The sequence below is a fragment of the Anabrus simplex genome, chromosome 2, assembly GCF_040414725.1.
Source record: "Anabrus simplex isolate iqAnaSimp1 chromosome 2, ASM4041472v1, whole genome shotgun sequence".
Lineage (NCBI taxonomy): Eukaryota > Metazoa > Arthropoda > Insecta > Orthoptera > Tettigoniidae > Anabrus > Anabrus simplex.
The window spans coordinates 132,680,062-132,701,757 of record NC_090266.1 but is presented as its reverse complement, the minus strand read 5'-3'; the positions used below and the strand labels follow the sequence as shown (position 1 = coordinate 132,701,757).

Here is a 21,696-nt window from a genome sequence, read left to right as displayed (position 1 = left end):
AAGGTGGCTTGAAGCCGTAGTCATTAATAGATGTCTAATACATAGTGGAAGGCATAAAATATCAGTTCTATGAGAATATACATTACATTCAAATGATACTAAAAACTAGTGGATTCAAAGGTAGTACATATAAAATGTTCAATGAAATAACTATAGATCTAATAAAATGATAAACACATATGTAGTTCTTTGTTAATTAGGACGTCGTAAGATTGTACGGCTTAAAGCCGTAGACATTAATAGATGTCTAATACATAGTGGAAGGCATATGAAATCAGTTCAATGAGAATATATAATACAAACAATTGATACATAAAAACTGGTAGATTCATAAGAGGTACATTTAAAAATGAAGGCGTCATGTGACTATAAAAGACAGTTGATGGCTTAAAGCCGTAGTCAAAGTTTGAAATGTAGGTCAAATAATTGCTAAATATATGGTAAAATGATATAAGACAAAATATACAGCTTAGTATAAAAAAATATGAAGGAAAAACATTCCAATTGCTTGACAAAAGTTACTTGACGTTGGCATGCGTTTGTCCGTGATATTTATTGTTCAACATTTCGTAGGTTATTTTAGATTTAGTCGGCAAGATTGCGTTGACAAGAAGTTCACCAGATGTTTATAGTTGGCCTAATTTGTAAAACGAAAGTTCCAGAGATGATGATGGGTGGAAATTCTCAACATTGGTATGGTTTTCTGACGTGAAGGTTGGAGAGCTGTTGTGTTCTTCTTCGATGACAATATATTTTATAAAACGTTGATTGTAAATAATTTATACTATTGAAGAGTATTATGGAAGTTTGATGAAGCTGTTGAATTATTGTTGTTATAGAATGGTTCTATGGCGTTGTAGGCCCATTCTATAACAACAATAATTCAACAGCTTCATCAAACTTCCATAATACTCTTCAATAGTATAAATTATTTACAATCAACGTTTTATAAAATATATTGTCATCGAAGAAGAACACAACAGCTCTCCAACCTTCACGTCAGAAAACCATACCAATGTTGAGAATTTCCACCCATCATCATCTCTGGAACTTTCGTTTTACAAATTAGGCCAACTATAAACATCTGGTGAACTTCTTGTCAACGCAATCTTGCCGAATAAATCTAAAATAACCTACGAAATGTTGAACAATAAATATCACGGACAAACGCATGCCAACGTCAAGTAACTTTTGTCAAGCAATTGGAATGTTTTTCCTTCATATTTTTTATACTAAGCTGTATATTTTGTCTTATATCTTTTTACCATATATTTAGCAATTATTTGACCTACATTTCAAACTTTGACAACGGCTTTAAGCCATCAACTGTCTTTTATAGTCACATGACGCCTTCATTTTTAAATGTACCTCTTATGAATCTACCAGTTTTTATGTATCAATTGTTTGTATTATATATTCTCATTGAACTGATTTCATATGCCTTCCACTATGTATTAGACATCTATTAATGTCTACGGCTTTAAGCCGTACAATCTTACGACGTCCTAATTAACAAAGAACTACATATGTGTTTATCATTTTATTAGATCTATAGTTATTTCATTGAACATTTTATATGTACTACCTTTGAATCCACTAGTTTTTAGTATCATTTGAATGTATTGTATATTCTCATAGAACTGATATTTTATGCCTTCCACTATGTATTAGACATCTATTAATGACTACGGCTTCAAGCCACCTTCTTTTACTATAGTACAATCAAACAAGTCCTATTCAACAAAGAACTACATATGTTTTTATCAATATATTAGATTTTTAGTTACTTCATGAACATGTTTATAACTAACGTAAATCTTACCTCTCTTATAATCATCAAACACTTTTTTGAATATCTTTAACCAGATGCCTGGTAAAATAATAAGGTTTTTGATAATGACTGAAGATGCCTCACAGTGAGAGGCGAAACATGTCTCATCTGAATAATGTTTTAAAGTAAATGCCAACTTCTTGTAATGTATTGCATAGGTGGAAATAAACAAAAGATATTATCTTATATACAGTTTAAGTGGTATGTTCCGAGCTGTCAGTGGAGAGATGGTGTGGAATGACATTAGTAGACGAATAAGTTTGAGTGGCGTTTATAAAAGTAGGAAAGATCACAATATGAAGATAAAGTTGGAATTCAAGAGGACAAACTGGGGCAAATATTCATATATAGGAAGGGGAGTTAGGGATTGGAATAACTTACCACGGGAGATGTTCAATAAATTTCCAATTTCTTTAAAATCATTTAGGAAAAGGCTAGGAAAGCAACAGATAGGGAATCTGCCACCTGGGCGACTGCCCTAAATGCAGATCAGTATTGATTGATTGATCAGCCATTAATTCTATCTCCAAGTCAGAGCTCTGAGTGGATGCTATTTTAGAATTAATCATAGTCAATATTATTTATATGATAGTGTAAAGGAGTGATCAAGCCGTCCATGTTTTAAAGTTCTAATGTGACATTCTACTTTTGTTCACATTTAATGGAAATATATTGACTGTTAACTTTCATAATGTCGGTAATGGGAACGGCTTGATGCAATTGGGATTAACATGTGCTAGAACTATTCTTAAAAACTATTTTTATACAATTTACATAATATATACAAACTTGTGGTACATTTTGGAACTGAACTGGTCGAACTTGTCTTGAAGCTTCAATGGGATGTCTTACTTATATCCTGTCAAATGAAGAAAATGCTTATACTGGGATGGCATTGTAGTCTATTGAAGTCATAGCATTTAAATATTCTTTTTATATTTGTAGGACATTGAAACATGTTCAGCTTATATGGTTTTATGGGGAGGTCTAAATATTCTATAGATCAGCATCACTTCTTAGAAGAATGAGCATCAATATTTAGGTGCCTTATAATGGAATGGCAAGAATGCTGTTAGAGAGTTTGATCAAGATTTGTTAGATAACGGATTAATACATGACCGTATAAACTTGTTGTATGTTGTTTTGTTGTGGAGCTTTTTTGAGGTTCTTCAGTATAAGGTTGAAGAGCAGTTTGCTAGATTCTGGATGTAGTGTGTGGCTGGTGGGTGTGTTGAAGTCTGTGGAATAAAACAAAAAAGTGTGTGAGGTGGTCTGAACAGTTGCTTTATCTCTGCTTCTCGTATTGTAGGTATGTGTCATTGTTGGCAGGGAGTGAGCTGGGTTATTGTTGGATTTATAGTTGAAGATTTAAAAAAAATTATTACCGTTTATGTTGAGAGATGACAATAAATTAGGAATTTGTTCCGTGACCGGGCTCTTTGTTTTTACGGTGTCATTTAGATTTTTGTTTTTATTGAAGTGTTGGTCTAAAAGGATGTAGGTGTTTTCAAATTCATTCATTAGAGTACCTTTATTGATGATCTTTAAGATTTGAAGGTCCTGGTCTATGGTGGTGAAGTTGTGTCCCATTTCTTTCATATGGATACTCATAGCGGAGTGTTTGTTGTGCTTAGATGCGTTGTAATGTTATAAATATCTTGTATGAAAGCTGCGTACAGTTCGATCTCTAACAGCATTCTTGTCATTCCATTATAAGGCACCTAAATATTGATGCTCATTCTTCTAAGAAGTGATGCTGATCTATAGAATATTTAGACTTCCCCATAAAACCATATAAGCTGAACATGTTTCAATGTCCTACAAATATAAAAAGAATATTTAAATGCTATGACTTCAACAGACTACAATGCCATCCCAGTATCAGCATTTTCTTCATTTGACAGGATATAAGTAAGACATCCCACTGAAACTTCAAGACAAGTTCGACCAGTTCAGTTCCAAAATGTACCACAAGTTTGTATATATTATGCAAATTGTATAAAAATAGTTTTTAAGAATAGTTCTAGCACATGTTAATCTCCAATAAGTTGTAAAAATGTATAGATGATTTAATCCCAATTGCATCAAGCCGTTCCCATTACCGACATTATGAAAGTGAACAGTCAATATATTTCCATTAAATGTGAACAAGAGTAGAATGTCACATTAGAACTTTAAAACATGGACGGCTTGATCACTTCTTTGCACTATCATATAAATAATATTGACTACGATTAATCCTAAAATAGCATCCACTCAGAGCCCTGACTTGGAGATAGAATTAATGGCTGATGATAGGTGATTTCAACAAATTAATGTTTAACATTTAATATCTTGATATTTACCGCCTCACCATGATAAACAAAACAGAAATTACAAATAAATAGAAAACTATATGTGATCAGACAAAAGTGAAACCAGATCTGAAATCAGCACATCAATCCCTATCTGACAGTACATTTACTTCTTTCAGCAAAAATTCATTGATGACCAATGAAATCAGCTTTCAGCTACTATGTCAACCACTTCCTGTATATGAGGGCAGGATTTTCTTAATGAACTGTATTCTGACCTGGTTTTTGCTGCTCATCCCTGACCCATGCTGAGATCGCTGGAAGTCAAGACCACCACAACCATCATTGAGGGTATCCACTAGGCTGTACTTCATTAGTTCAACTATATCAAGGGCATCAGTCTCCAGTACTTCATCTCGTAGCTCCAACTTGGCGCGAGCCTACAATATAAACCATGAAGTAAAGCAAATCAATGTCACATAACAATTGAGATATTGCAATAACCATTGGTACACTGATGACGTTCAAAGACACACAGGGGCCTCAAAACATTTACACACATTTCTATAGCAATTATTTACATTACATACATACATACATACATACATACATACATCCATACATTATAATTATAGATGTTATGCCTTTCAGCGTTCAGTCTGCAAGCCTCTGTGAATTTACTAAACGTCGCCACAATCCTCGATTTGTAACTAGTGTTGTGGCCTCATTTAGTTCTATACCTCTTATCTTTAAATCGTTAGCAACCGAGTCTAACCATAGTCGTCTTGGTCTCCCTCTACTTCTCTTACCCTCCATAGCAAGGTCCATTATACTCCTAGGTAACCTATCCTCCTCCATTCGCCACGCATGATCCCACCACCGAAGCCAGTTTATGCGTACAGCTTCATCCATCGAGTTCATTCCTAAATTAGCCTTTATCTCCTCATTACCGAGTACCCTCCTGCCATTGTTCCCACCTGTTTGTACCAGCATCATTCTTGCTACTTTCATGTCTGTTACTTCTAACTTATGAATAAGATATCCTGAGTACACCCAGCTTTCGCTCCCGTAAAGCAAAGTTGGTCTGAAAACAGACCAATGTAAAGATAGTTTCGTCTGGGAACTGACTTCCTTCTTACAGAATACTGCTGATCGCAACTGCGAGCTCACTGCATTAGGTTTACTACACCTTGATTCAATCTCACTTACTACATTACCATCCTGGGAGAACACACAACCTAACTACTTGAAATTATCCACCTGTTCTACCTTTGTATCACCAATCTGACATTCAATTCTGTTGAATTTCTTACCTACTGACATCATTTTAGTCTTCGAGAGACTAATTTTCATACCATACTCATTGCACCTATTTTCAAGTTCCAAGATATTAGACTGCAGGCTTTCGGCACAATCTGCCATTAAGACCAAGTCGTCAGCATAGGCCAAACTGCTTAATACATTTCCAACTAACTGAATCCCTCCCTGCCATTTTATACCTTTCAGCAGATGATCCATGTAAACTACGAACAACAAAGGTGAAAGATTACAGCCTTGTCTAACCCCTGTAAGTACCCCGAACAAAGAACTCATTCTACCATCAATTCTCACTGAAGCTTAATTGTCAACATAAATGCCTTTGATTGATTTTAATAATCTACCTCTAATTCCATAGTCCCACAGTATAGTGAACTAGGGTTGGGCATACCGGGACATTCAGTTGTTCCGCAACATTAGGAACTTGGAGGCTGAGCGTTTCGGTACAGAGTGCCGCCACACGGGACGCGGGACTGTAACTGCATAGTAGAGAGAGAGAGAGGCAACATGACATCCTCCGCGTCAGCTGGAATGTGCCTGTACCGAACGTGCTGTGTTGAAGGCCGCACTAGATAAGCTAGTTGGCCTTGGCTGTGTGCAGTGGGCACTTGGGACACGGGGCTGTAACTGCGCAGTATAGAGCGTTCCAACCTTAAATTGCAGTACAGCAGTAATGGGATAATTCCGTCTCTTTCCTTCTCTCATGTTTTGCGGATAGCGCTGTCCTACTCTAATGCAGCGGGTTTGCCAAATATCCGTAAATCAGAATGTTATCGGTTAAAATGGGTAAATATCGTGTTATGTATAGAATTTCAAGGCGCATTCGATGCCGTTAACAAACAAAATGTAAAAAAATACTTTAGTGTGAAAATGGTAATATAATGGAAAGTTTCGCCAAATGCAAAATCTTCATTGCATAGAACTTATCATGTCATAACTCCTATTTTATATTCATTACTTTCCTAATTTTTTCACTACTGGTAAAGAAACATTTCAGCTCGATGTAGATAAGTTTATTTTTAAATTTAAATAATAACAAAATGCAGTATATGCGTTTATTTTCAGTCATGTTCAAGGAATTTTATGTACAGGCACGAAAAAGTCAGTCGCTGGCCAGCGTCTTTCCTATTGAATTTGCATGGGGGGTCAAAGCGAGGCAAATGGTCTTCAGATATGGAAGTTATTTTTAAAACAATCCCGAAGTTCTTATCTTGCTTAGTTCTTAATTTGTGACAGGAAAAATATCTCCTTGAATTTTTGTTCCGCGCGTGGCTCGGCTGGCTGGCTGGCTGGCTGTCTGTCTGTCTGGCTGAAGTACCGGTAGTGATCTCCCAAACATGCGCTTTAAACATTTCCAGACAGCAGCATGCAGTGCAGTGCCCATTTCGTCAGTAGTATGTATAATAGTGATTAAATACATATCAGTGACATACGTACAATTCTTGAGGGAAAGTGTATTTCGTTTGTGTAGTTCGTGAGTTCGTGTTCGTGCGTGAGGATCTAATTTCGAAGAAAAAGTGCAGAAGGATCATGGCGTGGTTAAAGCAAAGCAAACGGTCGTCGGATATGGAAGTTATTATTAAATCATACCATTCATACCTCAAGTCCTTATCTCGTTATCTCTTAATTTATGACAGGGAGAACGTCTAGTTTGTTTACGTTTCACGAGTGACTCGGCTGGCTGAGCTTTTAAATATACTGACAGTCGTGTGCAGTGGTGTTCATTTAATCAGTATTATAAGATTGATTAAATAAAGGTCAGGTCTTTCGAGTTGACGCCGCATAGGCGACCTGCGCGTCTATAAGAATCGCGCCCTACCTGTGATGAATTCTAATGCTGAAGACGGCACACACACCCAGCCCCCGAGCCATTGGAATTAACCAATGAAGGTTAAAATCCCCGACCCGGCCGGGAATCGAACCCGGGGCCCTCTGGACCAAATGCCAGCACGCTAACCATTTAGCCATGGAACCGGACAAGATCAGTGATAAATGTATAGTTCTTGAGGACAAGTGGATTGTGTTTGTTGTGTTTGTGTAGTCTGTGTAGTTGTCAGTTCGTGCTCGTGCTCGGGGGGGTTCTTAGTTCGAAGAAAAAGTGCAGAAGGATGTACAATGGATCGCCAAATTAAAAAGAAACGTTCCGTAGGTAAACTCAGGGGAAAAGAACGCAATATTTTAATGAGTGTCCTGGATTATTTTTTATAGTCTATCCCGCAACAACAACAAAAAAAGCAAAAAACAGAAGGACGGCAGAAAAATGCATGGAAAATTAAATACGATGAAATTTTGCGAAGTGGAGTGCGTCGGGTGGTTCACTCTCTTTTATTTGCTAACATACCACCGACATTGAACGTGATTTTGAGTCGGGTAAATGGAGAAGATTCTTTGCCACGATTTTCCAAAACTACGTTGTATCGCTTCTTACATGATATAGGCTTCCGTTATTTAAGACGGGGTAATAAAGCAGCTTTCATTGAAACCGATGAAATTATTAATTGGAGGCACAGATATCTCAGGGAGATAAAACGTTTGAGGGCACAAAATAAAGTTATTATTTACACAGATGAATCGTGGGTAAATATTGGGCAGACAGTGACAAAAGAATGAAAGGATACGACAGTGAAAAGTGCACGGCAGGACGCCATTGAAGGGGTGAGTTCGGGACTTAGGCCACCGAAAAGCCGAGGACCGTGATTTGCCTTAGTCCACGCGGGTAATGAACATGGTTTTGTTCCAAATGCTGAACTAACATTTTTATGCCATAAAAACATAAGACAACTGGGCAAATTACGTGAAGGAAGTAAAGAAAAATGAAAGAGATTTGTGGAAAGCAGACGAATTACAGGACGATGTCGACGATAAAAAGTTTTTAATACGACGTTCTTAATCGTCCGGATCATTCTCAAGTTCATCTCCCGAACCCGGTTCATCCAAAGCGGGAACATTGCATTTCACTCTGTCGGGTTTTATTCTAGTAAAAATGTCCCAAACAGGACTTCTGTGCGACATCATGGAAACTTTACCGTCTTTTGTACGGTATATATTCCTAGACTTCAATAAAAACACACTTATAGAACAGTTAAACACAAAACAGAACACATTAAGTTATTCGCATGTACCGATTTACTACCGAAGGCCAGTGGCAGGCTGCAACGGAACTCACAGAACAAAGAGGATATGACAGAACACGGAACACTCCAACACGAGCAGCACGTGGCGGGACTGGCGGCGGCACGGGCACACTGCACTTCCGTCTGGCGCCTGACACTCAGGAGCCGTCATGAGCCGTCATCGGCTATATCCGCTGTCACTTGACTCATGGTGCCGAACGCATCGTGTCGTCACAGGTCCCGCTTACCTTTGATTACTTGCGAATCTTGAAGTGAAACCAATTAAACTAGTGTATTATTTAATTGTAAAATAGCCAAGAATAACTTCGTGTGCCCAGTATGTTCTACCCGTACTTCCTTTTATTATACACAAGGCTTTCTTTTCTTTCTTATAGTGTACGCATTCTCGAAGATCCCGCGTGAAAAGATGCTTTCAATAAGTAATCTGTAGCTTGCGGTAATGAGGTGAAGTTTGTTAAAACGTGAACTTGAGTTTCTTTCTTTCAGAATTTTCAGTGAAATTATTACTTAAGCTAGTGTATTATTTAATTCTCAAGTAGTTGCGAATAACTTGGTGGGCTCAGTATGTCAGAATGTTCTACATCCTTTAATTATAGGAAAACTTGAATCGTCATTTTAAGACGAAAAATTCAGGTGAAGAAGTGATATTTACAAGTCATGTAGATGTGTTTCATAATAATATTAGCGACTTAGTTTCTCTTTAAGGTGTTAGAAATAATGAATGTGTATCATGTAGCATTAGAACCGATTACAAATTGAGCACGCGATAGCATTGTGAGCGTTCAATTATGTCACTGAGCCTGTAATTCTGTTCACAATACACTCTGAACTCGAGGAAAGTGAAAATCATAAGTTCTGAAAAGCTCAAGCACAGGGAGAGTGTGGTGGCTAAATATCCTGCTACGACGATCATACACGAACTTAGCCGATAAAAATGAAATGGCGTATGGCTTTTAGTGCCGGGAGATTTCAGGACGGGTTCGGCTCGCCAGGTGCGGGTCTTTTGATTTGACTCCCGTAGGCGACCTGCGCGTCGTGATGAGGATGAAATGATGATGAAGACAATACGTACACTCAGCCTCCGTGCCAGAGAAATTAACCAATGATGGTTAAAATTCTCGACCCTGTCGGGAATCGAACCCGGGACCCCTGTGACCAAAGGCCAGCACGCTAACTTAGCCGATGACGGCTCCTGAGTGTCAGGCGCTAGAACAAAGTGCACACCGCCGGTATCGACAGTCAGCTAGTAGCCGAAGGGGAAGGGCAGTGCGTAGTGGCGCTTCTGACGGGATAGCAAGTCAATATCTCGGTCTCGCTTGAGAATGTTTCGGAGCAATTGACACTCCGTGTTCCGGAACAGCGGAACATAACTGTGCACCGGCACAGAGTCCCGAAACAGGGACATAGTGCCCAACCCTATAGTGAACATCTTTTCCCTCGGTACCCTGTCATAGGCTTTCTCTAGATCTACAGAACATAAACACAACTGCCTATTCCTCTCGTAATATTTTTAAATTACATGGCGCATACTGAAAATCTGATCCTGACAGCCTCTCTGTGGTCTGAAACCACACTGGTTTTCATCCAACTTCCTCTCAACGACTGATCGCACCCTCCCTTCCAAGATGCCAGTGAATACTTTGCCTGGTATACTGATCAATGAGATACCTCGATAGTTGTTGCAATCCTTCCTGTTCCCTTGCTTATAGATAGGTGCAATTACTGCTTTTGTCCAATCTAAAGGCACCTTACCAGCACTCCACGCTAATTTTACTACTCTATGAAGCCATTTCATCCCTGCCTTCCCACTATACTTCACCACTAAAGGTCTAATTTCATCTATTCCTGCTGCCTTATGACAATGGAGTTAATTTACCATCCTTTCCACTTCCTCAAGCATAATTTCACCAAGATCCTTTTCCTCCTCCCCATGAGCTTGGCTGTTTGCAACACCATAATGATGATTTCCTTTTACATTCAGAAGATGTTCAAAATATTCCCTCCACCTCTCCAGTGATTCCCTGGGATCTATTATGAATTCACCTGAATTACTCAAAACACTGTTCATTTCTTTTTTCCCTCCCTTCCTAAAAACCTTTATTACTGTCCAGAAAGGTTTCCCTGCTGCTTGACCTAGCCTTTCCAGGTTCTTACCAAAATCTTCCCATGACTTCTTTTTGGATTCAACAACTATTTGTTTCGCTATGTTTCTTTCAACTACGCACAAATCCCTGTCTGCCTCGGCCCTTGTTTGGAGCCATTTCTGATAAGCCTTCTTTTTACGTTTATAGGCTGCTCTCACTTCATCATTCCACCAAGATGTTCGCCTCTTCCCATCTCCACACACAGTTGTTCCTAGGCATTCCCTTCCTGTTTCTACTACAGCATCCCTGTATGCCACCCATTCACTTTCTATATCCTGAACCTGCTTACTGTCTACTGTTCGAAACTTCTCACTAATCATATCCATGCACTTCTGTCTAACTTCCTCGTCCTGGAGATTTTCTACCCTTATTCGTTTGCAGACAGATTTCACTTTCTCTACCCTAGGCCTAGAGGTACTTAGTTCACTACAGATCAGATAGTAGGCTGTATCATCAAAAAATCCGCAAAAATCTTGTACATTCCTGACAAATTTCCTGAATTCAAAGTCTGTTAAAATATAGTCTGTTATGGATCTGGTACCCCTAGCCTCCCAGTGTAGCAGTGAATAGCCTTATGCTTGAAGAATGTATTCGTAACAGCTAAACCCATACTAGCACAGAAGTCCAGCAAACGCTTCCTATTCCCATTAGCTTTCATATCTACCCCACATTTACCAATCACCCTTTCATATCCTTCAGTTCTAATCCCAACTCTCGCATTGAAATCACCCAGCTGTTAACCCTGACCACGATGTCACTCAATGCTTCATAAAACTTGTCAACTTCATCCTCATCTGCACCCTCACACGGTGAATATACGGACACAATTCTAGCCCTAATTCCTCCAACTGACAAATCTACCCACATCATTCGCTCATTTACGTGCCTAACAGAAACTATGTTGCGTGCAATGGTATTCCTGATAAAAAGCCCTACCCCAGACTCTGCCCTTCCCTTTCTAACACCCGTCAAGTACACTTTATAATCTCCTATCTCTTCTTCGTTATCTCCCCTTACCCGAATATCACTTACTCCTAGCACATCCAGATGCATCCTCTTTGCTGACTCAGCCAGTTCTACCTTCTTTGTTCCATAAGCCCATTAATATTGATAGCTCCCCATCGAATTCCATTTCCTTCGCCAAGTTGTTTCCAAGGAGTCCCTCGCCTGTCAAATGGGAGTGGGACTCCATTACTCCCATAGGTCCGAGGCTTGCTTAAAATGTTCTGAGCTCGGTAAATTCATGAAGCAGGATGCTACCCTACTTGCACATAGTCCAAGTGAGGATCTCTCCTCTAAAGGGTTATGGACCACCGGTGAATTGTATAGTCCTAGCCGCCTGAGCACAAAAAGGGCCATGACTCAGAATATGTCCGAGATGCCCACTTCCATTCCATATCAACTGGTATCCTGACTCTCAGAACCACTTACTAGGCCACTCAGCCGTTGCCCATGGTTCACGAACTAGGACATGACTACAGTAACCCACAAACAAGAACCAATTATTTATGCAAGTTTAAAAAATCTTAATTGAGTTATGGCAGCAAAGTGTAGTACAATATTATGCCGTCTCTAAAAAGGGTTACAGTTGCTATGGCATTTTGTGACCACCAAGAGAGCTGAACTAAAAAGCACAGGCTAGTTTAATGTTCAAACAACGTAACACCATTTTGAAGCAACATTTCCAAGTGGAGAACATGCACAGTTAAATGAAGAATGTTCACCATGTGGTTTCCTGATGAAGTTCAAAATTTAAATTAAATAGTACTCAGTTGCCATGATTGTGTTTGCTGGGATCCAGAAAATCTGCTTATTTATGTGTGTGCAATTTTAATTTCAGCCTGATGGTGCATCGCCCCACTACCACCCTAATGTTAGAGCCAATCTTGATGACATACTATTAGGATGTTGTATCGAACAAAGAGGTACTGCTAAATCCATGCCACTTTTCCCTGATTTCACACCCCTTGACTTCTACATGCATGGGGAATCTTGAAGGATGTGGTGTACCACCGAAATTCAGCTACTGCTGAGCCATAACTGATGGCTTGATTCTGTGAATATGACCCCTACTGTTGTCAATTTAGTCTCTAACTTGCAGTGTGGAAGTTTATTTATCTTTGCATTTTTTGATCTCTTGATTCAACATTAAAAACTTAATATCTGGTCCATATTGAAAGGAGATAACATACAACAGGGGGAAATTTAATTGATCCATCTTTTTTCAATACATAATATGTAAAAATAATCACATTTTTTTTAAAATTCAGTACCGGTTTCGGTGTCTATGGACACCATCATCAGCTGAAATAGGTTGTGTGAACAAAGATATAAAAGTATGTAGTACATATAATAAACCCACAGTAATAAGTGACATTAATAAGATGAGGTAAAAATACAATGCTTAAAAGAATATAAACAAGTTATATGCTTGTTGGTCAAAGTATAAAATGAAAGTGAGGATATTAACAAATGTTTAAAGACTTGATCACTTTGAAACGATTAAAAAGTCTTAAACGCAGCACAGCTAAACACTAGGTTAAATAAAACATGGGCATCCAAAAACTGACATGGGATGCAGGTGGTGGTGATTGGTGGTGATTATTGTTTTAAGGGGAAGTACAACTCATGGGATGCAGTCCTTCCACAGAGTATTGATAATAAAGTAACGTAAGTAAGTTTTCTGGTGGCTTGTAACATCAACTCATAAAAAGAAGCTGTCATTTATGAGGTACTCGAAAAAGAAGTGGATCATATTTTTTTTTGGCTAGTTGCTTAACGTCACACCGACACAGGTAGGTCTTATGGCGACGATGGGACAGGGAAGGGCTAGGAGTGGAAAGGAAGCGGCAGTGGCCTTAATTAAGGTACAGCCCCAGCATTTGCCTGGTGTGAAAATGGGAAACCATGGAAAACCATTTTCAGGGCTGCCGACAGTGAGGTTCGAACCTACTATCTCCCAAATACTGGATACTGGCAGCACTTAAGCGACTGCAGCTATCGAGCTCAGTGGATCATATTGCAGGCAAAGAGAAAGTGGATATATGGCCAGAAAGTTCTCGATCCAATTCGGAACCTGAAGTATGAAAAGAAAGTTAAGAGTTAAAATGAGATATTGGAAACAGGGCAAAACACTATAAAGTTAAGTAGGAGACTCACCTCAAACGGCCTGATGTTTGCGTGGAGAGTGGCAAGGAGCAAGTGCTAGAGTTTGCTAGAAGCACTGACCATCGTTAAGGGAGGAAAAGGGGTGGGGTCAGGAAGGGGGAGAGGAGGGATGATGGAGGAGGGGGAGTCAGATGGCGTGGTAGGTAAGGATAAAGTGATAACGTGGGACATATAATCAGAAAAAACAAGCTATTTTTAGGGAGTTTAACACTGTTGAGACCTGAAATAAGAAAATCAAATAAAATTCTGGGCTTTTTGGAAATGTCGTTCAAGTTGAGATTAGGATTGAAGTACTGGTCTAGATGTATGTAACAGGCTTCCGTGATATCTAGTAGGGGGCCTTTGCTCAATGTGTCTAATATTGTTAAATCTTGATCTAATCCATTAAATTTATGTTTATAATCTTGTATGTGCTGACCAACTCCGGAAAACCTATTGTATTTAATTGCATTGAGATGTTCGGCATATCTAATCTTGAAGCTCCTACCAGTTTGTCCTATATATGAACTGTTACAGTCACTGCACTGAAACCTGTAAATTACTGACTTAGTAAAAGGGTCCAATTTGTTGACCAGGTTGGAATTGTGGAGAATATCCATTATTCTGTTGTTGGTGCGGAAAGCAATATTGGTGTTATGTTTCTTGAATAGGTTGGTAACGCTGTAGATATTTCGATTGAATGTAAAAGTTGAGAATAACTTATGCCTGGGATTATCTTTTATTAAGTTAGATTTAGAGCGATGTCTGAATTTGTTGATAATATGTTCGATGAAACTTTTATTAATACCATTAAATGATACGATTATCTAATTCCCTCCATGGGAACTTAGAATTTCCATTCAGAATTGCTAGGCGGGCATTAATTCCATTGTGGAGTTTTATCTCCCGTAAGCAGTTATTAGACTGTGCCTCTTCTAATGGTCTTCTGATAAGTTCACTTGCATACACCCCAGCGTCACATTCCACTCTGATGAGTCTAGTGTCAAACCTAAACGAAACGCTGGTTAATAGAGCAAATGCCTGAAAAGCCATAAATCTAATTTTTTATCTGATTTTTGATATGCTCTATTGGTGGAAAAATATCTAATTCCCTCCATGGGAACTTAGAATTTCCATTCGATTAGCCAACTTTCAACAAGATATGCTGTCAGGGATAGATAAGTACAAGGGCGAAGTTGAGCAATAATTTCAGAATATTGAGGGCAAGATTGATGACAATGCCGAAGACCTCAAAGCGACTAAATTGGCATGGGTGTAAAAGTTTACCGGACTGAATGAGAATCTTAAACAAGTCGAGAAGGGGACCCTGGACGAAATAAAGACATCCCAGGCTGACAACTCCAAAAGGATGGACTACTTTTATGAATCACTCTAGGATAGCCGAACTGAGATGAAGTCCATTAAAGCTACTCTGATTAAGGAGATTCAAAAGGTCAAGGTCGACTCAAAAACCGATACCGATGATATAAGGAAGGAGTACTCAGATGGAATCAAGGAGTTGGTACATGAAATGCATCTCCTGAAAATCCAGAATGAAAACACTAGCACGATAACCAACTTGCTGCTGGAAAAACAAGCAATATTGGAACAGCGCTTAACCAGAACAACCCAGGCGTCAACCCCACTCATAGCAGTAGGACAGAGTGCTGCCAATCCGACTGACGTGTCTTCAGGACCGATGATAAATACATCACAGATGAATACGACTGGTCAGACGCAAATAGCCAACATTGTCAGACTCCACAAAGACCAGCCAAAAAAGTTCAATAACGTCCGAGGCATAATACCGAAAAGCTTCATAAATTAACTGCAGGACTACTTTCGTGATGCAAAAATCCCACCAGAAAGACAACTGCGAGTCACTGAAAGATTCCTGGAAAATTCAGTGCACACTTGGTTTGTGGCATTCAGGTTTTCGTCAATGACTTTGACGGATTCAAAAGGGCATTCCTGGAGAAATACTGGAATAGCGATGTACAGCATTACCTAAAGACAGAAATCTATGCCAGGAAGTATGCGTCGTCTATGCCTACCGAATACGCCGATTTCTTCGCTAGCCAACTGCGCACGCTTAGAGAACTAGATTCACCACCATCTGAGCCGGAATTGGTCAAGGTAATAGTCCGACAACTACCTGCTGATATACAGAGGATTATGATCGCTTCGAATACACAAACGGCAATCCAGGCTAAAGCGTTACTATGACAGCTGGCCATGATGTCCAAAGAACCAGCTCGTCAAGCACGAAATCCAGAACCACAGGTACATCAGATTTCTACCACAAACAAGGATGAGGAACAGAAATCAACCAACCAAGGGAGAATGTGGCAATGTAACCCCGAAGGTCAAGGCTTACACCAAGATAGCTCGCCAGTTCACCGAAAAAGACCCACAAGGAATTGGGAATATTCGCGACAGAATGGAAGGATAATATAAGGAAAATTGAGAAGTTTCCACCTTATCAATACATTAATTTATTTACTCTTACTTAAGTGGTAAAATCATTCAATACCGGTTTCATCCTCAGTTGGCACACAATGAAGTATTTAGAAAAACATCACATGTAAAAGATTGTATCTGGTAAGACTAGTTCAATTACATTAAATATGAAAGTTGTTAGGTTGTTAGTGAGAAAGTATTTGTATGTGTGCGGCACGTGACCACACTATGTCTAGGCTAACATATATTGAGGAGATCTTACATTTGTTCTCAATCATTGTTTAGGATGTTACATTCAGTATAGTTGTTTCATATTGATTAAAACATTAAAAATTGCTTGTAAAAGAATGTGTCTATCTTTGGTTTGAATAGCACTAATGGGTTTGAACCTGAACGTCACATGACACCTATATTACAGAACATAAAGTAAAATTTTTTTATATACACATTATTAATTGCGAATCTATTATGAAGTCTTAAAAATATTTTATTGCTTGAGGTATCTCACTTCATTGTATCTGTTTGTATAAAATGTCAGTAGGACTGTTTGCACTTTTTAGATGTTTGAGGTATTTCACTTTTATAAATAAGTCCAATCGGAAACAAACATGAAAAAGCTTGTTAAAATGATACCTTTTTGACTAGAAACACTTGTTATGTGGTACCTTATGTGTCCATTTTTTGTGCGTTAGGTCTGCATTTGTTGACACCAGTACAATAAAATTATTATAATCTATGATATATGTATAAAATATGATCCGACATGACAGGCCGTTAAAATATATAAAATATTAATCTAATAGGATAGGACCAAATTTCTTATTGGTACTGTCGTATTTTACCACTTGCACTAGTAAAGTACATGATATATAATATTGAGGTTAAAGCTTATGTTGTTTTTCATCCGTTATAATTCATAAATTGCTACTCGTAATGAAGTCGTCTTGATCTATGAATGTCGTAGACAAAAGCCGCGTATGTTGTTACTGGGTCAAATGGTGACGGTTATAAGTTTGATTCGATTTGAGTGTCGTGCAACTTGATGGAGATTCGAGTTGCACTTTATTGTGATGATAGCGTGGAGGCTTCAATATATTGTAGGATGTATGTATCTGTAAGCAGAAATAATATGTGTAAGAGATAGTGTATTGTGGAGATGCAAAAAGTGAGTTATGTGTTGTATTACTTACGTTAAATGTTGACGCTGTGTGCTCTGCATGCCTGCCTGTCGGGATCTGTTGCGTGTTATCCTAGGGCTGTAGTTCGCAGTGGCGGAGGGGAGGTTGAGAGGGATGGGTGGAGCGCTTGTAAGGGGAGCGGGGTTGGAGGAGGGGAGATCTTTGAGCGGTTCATTCGTATGTGTATGTTGCTGTTTGTTGATTCTTTTTAAGTAATATTTTGATAGGAAGGGAATAACTGTGTCAAAAAGAATATTGTTTTTATCTGTGTTTTCGTTTAAATTGAAAATTGGGTTAACGTATTGATCTAGGCTTATGTAGAATTCTTCTAATATGCTGAGTAAGGGTTTTTTGGGATTGGTATTGAGAATTTGCATGTCATTATTTATATTAGTAAATATGTGTTTTTGATCGTTGATATGCTGTCCCATAGCCTAAAAGTGTCTGTGCTTAACTGCATTTATGTGTTCATTGTATCGTATTGAAAAATTTCTTCCGGTAAGCCCTACGTAGCTGGCTCTGCAGTCATTACATTTCAAGCGGTAAACACCTGAGTGGTTGTATTTGTTAATATTATTAACTGTTTTGGAATTGTATAGTATATTATTACTGCGTGTAGTTTTGTAGGCTATTTTTTAAGGCCTTTATTTTTTTAAAATGTTTGTTATGGTGTGTATATGGTTGTTGTTGTAGGTAAATAATACAAAGTCTTTTTTATCTTTTGCGGTTCTGGTTAACTTGGTTTTTGATTGGCTTTTTATTTTGTTAATGACTTGGTTTATCATTTCTCTTTTATATCCATTTTGTTTGGCTATTTCATGAATTAGGTTCAGTTCTTTGTTTAAGTCTTTTTTAGTGAGTGGAATATTGTATGCTCTGTATATCATGCTGTAGTATGCGGCTTTCTTGTGGGTGTGTAAGTGGGTAGAATCTATTTTTATTGTGTTGGATGTATGGGTAGGTTTCCTGTATATGTTGTATGTTAAATGGTTGTTGTGTCTAGTTATGGATATATCTAAGTAGTTTATGGTGTTATTGTTTTCAGTTTCCATAGTGAATTTTATGTGATGGTCTATTTTATTTAGTTGTTCTAGGATTTTGTTTTCGTTAGTATGTCTGTTGTCTATTATAGTAAATACATCGTCGACAAATCTACACCAAAAGGGAATGTTTTCTATTTTTTGGATTTCTTGATGTTCTAGGTAGTCTATGCATATTCCAGGAACACTAACCAAACCCGAAACACCCAAAAAAAGACAAACCGAATATGGCTCAAAGAAGAGATCAAATTCATGCACAAGAAAAAACAACACCTCAACATACATATGTATGAAACACACTTGAAAGCTTCACGCGACTTACCACACACATATTGGAACAATTTCCAACAAATAACCAATGAAAAAATAGCAAACATAGCCATACAAAAGCAAAACACTTTAGATAAGAAATTTAAAGCACTAAAACAATCACAAGATCAGGATACATGCAATTCCTCACACAATAGACAGCATTTGACTACACCCACTGAGAACAACCAACATATATTTCACCCACCAGTAAAAAACCTAACTAATACAGTATTTAATGAAGTAGAATCTACTATACTGAGCAAGGGACCCAAACACAATTGGAAAAATGACTCAGTATTTGAAAACATCACTACTATCATCACTGAAACCGAAAATGCCATAAACAAAATACCTCAAGAACAACAAAATGAAATCAGATATGAAATAAAAAAAAACATTACCACAATACATTAACAGAATCAATCAAAAGACCAACAAACAAGATACAATCAACCACATACAAATTAAAGAACTCAAAAACAAAATCCAACAAAACAATTTACTAATAACTAAAGCAGATAAGGGAAACACAACAGTCATAATGAATAAAGATGAATATATAACAAAATCAAAAATTTGTTTCCAAGATGAAACCTACCAAATCAAGACCAAAGACCCCACCAATAGTATTCAAAAGAACTTAAAAACTCTACTAAAAAACACTCACCTCCTTTTAAATGAACAGGAAACTACAAAATTGATCACAATGAACCCAGGATTACCTACTGCCAAAGCATACCCAAAAATGCATGAAAATAATATCCCTATGAGACCAATAATAAACTACAGACCAAGCCCTACTTATAAATTATCACAATTCATCCAAAAATTTCTTAAAAAACATTATGCTTTCCAAGCAAAGAAAACCATAAAAAACTCTATAGAATTTTGCAACATCACCAAGAATATAAAAATAGAACACTACCACAAACTAGCAACATATGACATAGCAAACATGTATCCCAATATACCTACACAAAAAACCATAATAATCATTGAATCCAATCTCAAAAACCATAGTAAACTAAGTTAGAAATAGATGAATTCATAAGATTATTACACTTAGCCATTAACAATAACTATTTTAAATTTCACAATACTATATACCACCAACAAGGATTACCCATGGGATCAACAATATTAGGTATACTAGCTGAAATATACATAGACTACCTAAAAAATCAAGAAATCCAAAAAATAGAAAACATTCCCTTTTGGTGTAGATTTGTCGACGATGTATTTACTATAATAGACAACAGACATACTAACAAAAACAAAATCCTAGAACAACTAAATAAAATAGACCATCACATAAAATTCACTATGGAAACTGAAAACAATAACACCATAAACTACTTAGATATATCCCTAACTAGACACAACAACCATTTAACATACAACATATACAGGAAACCTACCCATACATCCAACACAATAAAAATAGATTCTACCCACCCACACACCCACAAAAAAGCCGCATACTACAGCATGATATACAGAGCATACAATATTCCACTCACTAAAAAAGACTTAAGCAAAGAACTGAACCTAATTCATGAAATAGCCAAACAAAATGGATATAAAAGAGAAATGATAAACCAAATCATTAACAAAATAAAAAAACAATCAAAAACCAAGTTAACCAGAACCGCAAAAGATAAAAAGGACTTTGTATTATTTACCTACAACAACAATTAAAAGTAATAAACTTCATTGTTAGTTCCGTATTGAGTTGAGACTATGCTTAAAGTAAATACAAAATTTTAAAATTCCACCTTCTCAATACTAAAAAATCATTTGATGTTTTTACAAAAACATTACAATGACATTAAAAGGTACTAGTTTCGGTCCACTGTGGACCATCATCAGCCTAGCCAAATTACAACAGTAAAAGACATAGTGATAAAAATAGTATGGAGAAATGAGAGAGGATCTAGAAGGATGGGATGGTGGTGGAATGACAGATAAAAGTGAAAAAACCGTATTTGCGAACAATGATAAAAGTAACAGAAGTGTTCACAATGACAAGTAAAATCTTGTGAAGTCACGTAAAAACTCTTGATGAGATAGTCTTTGGTTGGTAGTTGCTCCTCTGTTGCACGATTGACATATATAACTACGTATATGCTTCTAGAAAGTTGTAGATGTAAGTTCCACTTTTGCGTAGAGGGAAGAATTGTCCGATGAGACTAGCACCAGATTAAAATTGACAAAGTTGAACCTGTTCTATGGTGGAATTAAAGGCTTTCTGTGTTGAACTGAAGTAGTCTCAGTTCAATCGGGACCCCAATGAACCTGGGGAAAGAATATAGTATTAACGCGGGTAATCGGATAGAGAACAAGCGAGGCACAACCATATACACACCATAACAAACATTTTAAAAAAACAAAGGCCTTAAAAAATAGCCTACAAAACTACACGCAGTAATAATATACTATACAATTCCAAAACAGTTAATAATATTAACAAATACAACCACTCAGGTGTTTACCGCCTGAAATGTAATGACTGCAGAGCCAGCTACGTAGGGCTTACCGGAAGAAATTTTTCAATACGATACAATGAACACATAAATGCAGTTAAGCACAGACACTTTTCAGCTATGGGACAGCATATCAACGATCAAAAACACATATTTACTAATATAAATAATGACATGCAAATTCTCAATGCCAATCCCAAAAACCTCTTACTCAGTATATTAGAAGAATTCTACATAAGCCTAGATCAATACGTTAACCCAAATTTCAATTTAAACGAAAACACAGATAAAAACAATATTCTTTTTGACACAGTTATTCCCCTCCTATCAAAATATTACTTAAAAAGAATCAACAA

At 37.5% G+C, this 21,696-nt stretch overlaps 1 protein-coding gene across 4 annotated transcripts in view; it reads right to left on the bottom strand.

The window, feature by feature from the left end:
- Nucleotides 1–21,696, bottom strand: part of LOC136862701 (DNA helicase MCM8) — a 661,148-nt gene that overhangs the window by 112,150 nt on the left and 527,302 nt on the right. For all 4 annotated transcript variants that reach the window (XM_067138906.2, XM_067138907.2, XM_067138908.2 and 1 more), the window contains exon 14: nt 4,404–4,565. In XM_067138906.2, coding sequence (XP_066995007.2) covers nt 4,404–4,565 — 162 coding nt within the window. The remainder of the gene's footprint in view (nt 1–4,403; nt 4,566–21,696) is intronic.